General features: G+C 43.7%; 1 protein-coding gene across 1 annotated transcript; it reads right to left on the reverse strand.

Moving 5' to 3' along the window:
- Positions 1 to 310: 310 nt before the first annotated feature.
- On the reverse strand, positions 311 to 2,963 carry LOC118371728 (heat shock protein 75 kDa, mitochondrial-like). The gene is made up of 4 exons (XM_052519515.1): positions 2,944 to 2,963; positions 2,182 to 2,327; positions 1,900 to 1,972; positions 311 to 1,437 (listed from the first exon to the last, which is right to left on the reverse strand). The coding sequence occupies exons 2-4, from the start codon at positions 2,295 to 2,297 to the stop codon at positions 1,336 to 1,338; spliced, it is 291 nt and encodes a 96-aa protein (XP_052375475.1). The 5' UTR covers positions 2,298 to 2,327; positions 2,944 to 2,963; the 3' UTR covers positions 311 to 1,335.
- Positions 2,964 to 5,141: the final 2,178 nt, after the last annotated feature.

Here is a 5,141-nt window from a genome sequence, read left to right on the forward strand (position 1 = left end):
CGAAGCATTTTTTGAGAAAGTGGATGGACATTTTTTGAGAAAGTGCTTCGGCAAGGGTGTAGATCCCATCACTATCTGATGAAGCTTTGCCTCATCTACACATGGTATTAAAATGTCTTTTTCCTGGTCCCTCTTATTTGAGTGTGATATTTTTAGATACATTCACTCCATAGAGCAGCAGGCTGAACAGCCAACAATTCAGCTTTTAAAGGCATTTTCCTCTACGTCCACAGATAGCGCATTTACGGTCATCTCTGCAGATGGTGACTCAATCAGAAATGGCCTGTAACATCTGTTTCAATCCACAGGGTTCAGGAAATGGGTTTTATTCACAATACATCAGTATCATACTTTACAATCTGAGTATTAGACGCGCTCTTTCTTCGATGTCAGCCTTTGTTAACAGGTACAAAAAAAATATTGGATGGATAACTAATAATATTGGATGGATAACTAATAATATTGGATGGATAACTAATAATATTTGATGGATAACTAATAATATTTTATGGATAACTTGGGCACCGAATTAAGACATTTGTCAAATTCCACACAGATGGTAATATACAATCTCGTACACCTTTCTCCCAGCAACACATCTAATTGTAAAAATAAGTCTTTACAGTCAGTTTGAATACTATTCTCTGAAGGACAGGAATCTATGGCTCTAATATTGGGATTGCCAACCATCATATCTGAGGAATAGCTGGGAGGAAAATATCACGTAACAAAAAAATGGTACAAAAAAATGAGGAACCTGAATCAAGATGACAGAAACTAAAATAGGAAGAAAAAAAGAGGGCCAACAGTAACGATTGTATTGAACGGTCATCTAGTAATCTGCACGTCATGGAAATGTGTACAATCATTACACCAGTCCCAATGTCAATACGACTTTACAAAGCCCTAACCCATTCTTCAGATCTGGGGTTTCCACTCTGCTCATGGAACAGTCTGATAAATATCTCGTCATCACACACAACATGAGTCAACACTGCTGGAGAGTCCGAGAAACACACACATCCACAGCTTGAGTCGTGTCCGTCTCCTCCATTTTCAGGTCTCTGAGCAGGCCGAAGCCTCCCTGCTCTCCTCCAACAGTCCGTTGGTATTGAAGGGACTTTTCTGGGGTACAGATGGGCAGGCGTGAATGTGGAAAGGCCACCAGAGCCGTGTGTTGTTGATGGGGTAGTATCTGCAGCATGTAGAGCCAGGTCACGTGTCTATGTAGGGCCTACAGTGACCTGACCAGTAGGACAGTTGGTTGGGGAGATGGGGAGTTAAAGCAGGCAGTGACTGTAGTGTATAGGGCCTACAGTTGACGGCCGTGACGTCTCAGTGTTTCTCCAGCGCTCTGGTCAGCAGGTTGTTAAGGCGGGCGATCATGGGTCGGGGGTCGTCGTTGAGGCCCGCTGCGATCATGGCGTTGTCGTAGATCTTGAGGTCAAGGATCAGAAGGGGTTAGAGACACATGCAAGACTGGTCTAATACCACCGTCTCAAGGCTTCATCTTAGTTTGACATCTAGGAGTCCGAACACAACAGGTATGAGAATGAAACTGACACAAATAAGAGTAAAACAGATTGCCATTAAGCTCAGAGAACTATGAATGTCCCGAAGAGCCCCATTTCCATAGAATCTAACTACCATGTTTTTTAAAGTGCTGATAATGTTTGTGTCTCAACCAGTGTTGAGGGTAAATTCCATTTCAACTCAGTACAATTCAGGAAGTAAACTGAAATTACACTGTAAATGGAATGGGCCCAAACCCTGGTCCCAGCTTGATATGGCTTCAGACCCCAAAGTGTAGGGAGTGTGATCCAGGATCGTGTGATCCAGGATCGTGTGATCCAGGATCGTGTGATCCAGGATCGTGTGATCCAGGATCGTGTGATCTACCTGCTCCAGCAGCAGTTGTGCGAGTGCAGAGTCGGACTCCTTCAGTGAGTGCATCTTCTTGATGAGGTCATGACTACAGAGGAAAGGGAGAGCAGGAGACAAGCACAAATCAACACACTACTATTTTGACATTGAATACTGCGTTGTTGGGAAGGGCTGACAAGTTAAGCATTTCACTTGTGCATGTGACAAATAAAACTTGAAACTTATGGATTTGCACATATAAAATGCATCGATTTAGAGATCCCTCTCCCCTCCATCCCTCCATTCCCCCTCCTGTACCCAGCGTTGATCTCCAGGGTGGGCTGCAGTATCTGGGCCCTCTCCTCTGTGCTGCGGGCCATCTGCTGGGTACGCAGGAAGTGGCGTGCGGCACCCATCTCCAGCACCGTGATCATGGCTGGGTGGGTATCCAGACGAGGGGTCACCTGGAGGTCAGGGGGTCAAAGGTGAAGAATGAGCCGTCACAGACAAGCAAAGGAAACCTTACTAATGGACTGATTCTTACATACAGTACCAAAGTCCAGTTAGCCAGTAGTTACTGTATATATAGGCTGGATCAAATCAGTCACACAAGACCACGGAAGAGGCCCTGGACCGTTCCCCACTGGGTTATAGTGATCAGGGTAATGGAACTAGTGTAGATAGTGATGGTAGGGTAACAGTACCTTGATGTTGGTGACTAGTGTAGATAGTGATGGTAGGGTAACAGTACCTTGATGTTGGTGACTAGTGTAGATAGTGATGGTATGGTAACAGTACCTTGATGTTGGTGACTAGTGTAGATAGTGATGGTAGGGTACCAGTACCTTGATGTTGGTGACTAGTGTAGATAGTGATGGTAGGGTAACAGTACCTTGATGTTGGTGACTAGTGTAGATAGTGATGGTAGGGTAACAGTACCTTGATGTTGGTGACTAGTGTAGATAGTGATGGTAGGGTAACAGTACCTTGATGTTGGTGACTAGTGTAGATAGTGATGGTAGGGTAACAGTACCTTGATGTTGGTGACTAGTGTAGATAGTGATGGTAGGGTAACAGTACCTTGATGTTGGTGACTAGTGTAGATAGTGATGGTAGGGTAACAGTACCTTGATGTTGGTGACTAGTGTAGATAGTGATGGTATGGTAACAGTACCTTGATGTTGGTGACTAGTGTAGATAGTGATGGTAGGGTAACAGTACCTTGATGTTGGTGACTAGTGTAGATAGTGATGGTATGGTAACAGTACCTTGATGTTGGTGACTAGTGTAGATAGTGATGGTAGGGTAACAGTACCTTGATGTTGGTGACTAGTGTAGATAGTGATGGTATGGTAACGTAGGGTAACAGTACCTTGATGTTGGTGACTAGTGTAGATAGTGATGGTAGGGTAACAGTACCTTGATGTTGGTGACTAGTGTAGATAGTGATGGTATGGTAACAGTACCTTGATGTTGGTGACTAGTGTAGATAGTGATGGTAGGGTAACAGTACCTTGATGTTGGTGACTAGTGTAGATAGTGATGGTAGGGTAACAGTACCTTGATGTTGGTGACTAGTGTAGATAGTGATGGTAGGGTAACAGTACCTTGATGTTGGTGACTAGTGTAGATAGTGATGGTAGGGTAACAGTACCTTGATGTTGGTGACTAGTGTAGATAGTGATGGTAGGGTAACAGTACCTTGATGTTGGTGACTAGTGTAGATAGTGATGGTAGGGTAACAGTACCTTGATGTTGGTGACTAGTGTAGATAGTGATGGTAGGGTAACAGTACCTTGATGTTGGTGACTAGTGTAGATAGTGATGGTATGGTAACAGTACCTTGATGTTGGTGACTAGTGTAGATAGTGATGGTAGGGTAACAGTACCTTGATGTTGGTGACTAGTGTAGATAGTGATGGTAGGGTAACAGTACCTTGATGTTGGTGACTAGTGTAGATAGTGATGGTAGGGTAACAGTACCTTGATGTTGGTGACTAGTGTAGATAGTGATGGTAGGGTAACAGTACCTTGATGTTGGTGACTAGTGTAGATAGTGATGGTAGGGTAACAGTACCTTGATGTTGGTGACTAGTGTAGATAGTGATGGTAGGGTAACAGTACCTTGATGTTGGTGACTAGTGTAGATAGTGATGGTATGGTAACAGTACCTTGATGTTGGTGACTAGTGTAGATAGTGATGGTAGGGTAACAGTACCTTGATGTTGGTGACTAGTGTAGATAGTGATGGTATGGTAACAGTACCTTGATGTTGGTGACTAGTGTAGATAGTGATGGTAGGGTAACAGTACCTTGATGTTGGTGACTAGTGTAGATAGTGATGGTGTGATGTTGGTGATAGATAGTGATGGTAGGGTAACAGTACCTTGATGTTGGTGACTAGTGTAGATAGTGATGGTAGGGTAACAGTACCTTGATGTTGGTGACTAGTGTAGATAGTGATGGTATGGTAACAGTACCTTGATGTTGGTGACTAGTGTAGATAGTGATGGTAGGGTAACAGTACCTTGATGTTGGTGACTAGTGTAGATAGTGATGGTATGGTAACAGTACCTTGATGTTGGTGACTAGTGTAGATAGTGATGGTAGGGTAACAGTACCTTGATGTTGGTGACTAGTGTAGATAGTGATGGTAGGGTAACAGTACCTTGATGTTGGTGACTAGTGTAGATAGTGATGGTAGGGTAACAGTACCTTGATGTTGGTGACTAGTGTAGATAGTGATGGTAGGGTACCAGTACCTTGATGTTGGTGACTCTGTTTCCCAGATTGTTTCTCATCCAGGAGATCAGGTCCTCAGCCTGCTCCTCTGTCAGACGCTCAGAGGCTATAGACACAGGAGAGAACACACAGAGTTTTAGAGTACTTCATATTGCTGTCTGAAGCTAGGTTAACTCCTAGATTAGCTCTGTGGTTGGAGGCTAAGAGGCAAATTTCACTTCGTCTCCCATTAGCCAGGATTCCATCCAATTGGCGACAGAATCTGCATAAAAACCTGCGCATTTGTCCCACCAGAGATGTGTTTTCATCAGTCACTTGTAGGGATAAAAGGCTGTGTGTGATGACGTAATGTACATAAAATACCTTTTGCATTTTTTTACTGAATAAAAAAGACAAAGTTAAATGGGTTTCTATTGTCAACAGTACTGATGGTTTTCTCACAACACGTTAAATAGAGAGCGTGTCCACTCTGGTGTTGGCAGGGCGCTCCAGTCAACAGCTGGCAGATACAGTGCTGGTGGAGCCTACATGACATT

Source organism: Oncorhynchus keta, chromosome 5 (genome assembly GCF_023373465.1).
Source record: "Oncorhynchus keta strain PuntledgeMale-10-30-2019 chromosome 5, Oket_V2, whole genome shotgun sequence".
Taxonomy (NCBI): Eukaryota; Metazoa; Chordata; class Actinopteri; order Salmoniformes; family Salmonidae; genus Oncorhynchus; species Oncorhynchus keta.

What these genes read in the sequence shown, in the direction of transcription:
- LOC118371728 (XM_052519515.1), bottom strand. Translation starts at nt 2,297, where the DNA reads ATGATCACGGTGCTGGAGATGGGTGCCGCACGCCACTTCCTGCGTACC. An exon ending in ACCCTGGAGATCAACGCTGG is followed by an intron (nt 1,973 to 2,181) that starts GTACAGGAGGGG and finishes TTTCCTCTGTAG; the next exon opens with TCATGACCTCATCAAGAAGA. An exon ending in CACAACTGCTGCTGGAGCAG is followed by an intron (nt 1,438 to 1,899) that starts GTAGATCACACG and finishes CTTGACCTCAAG; the next exon opens with ATCTACGACAACGCCATGAT.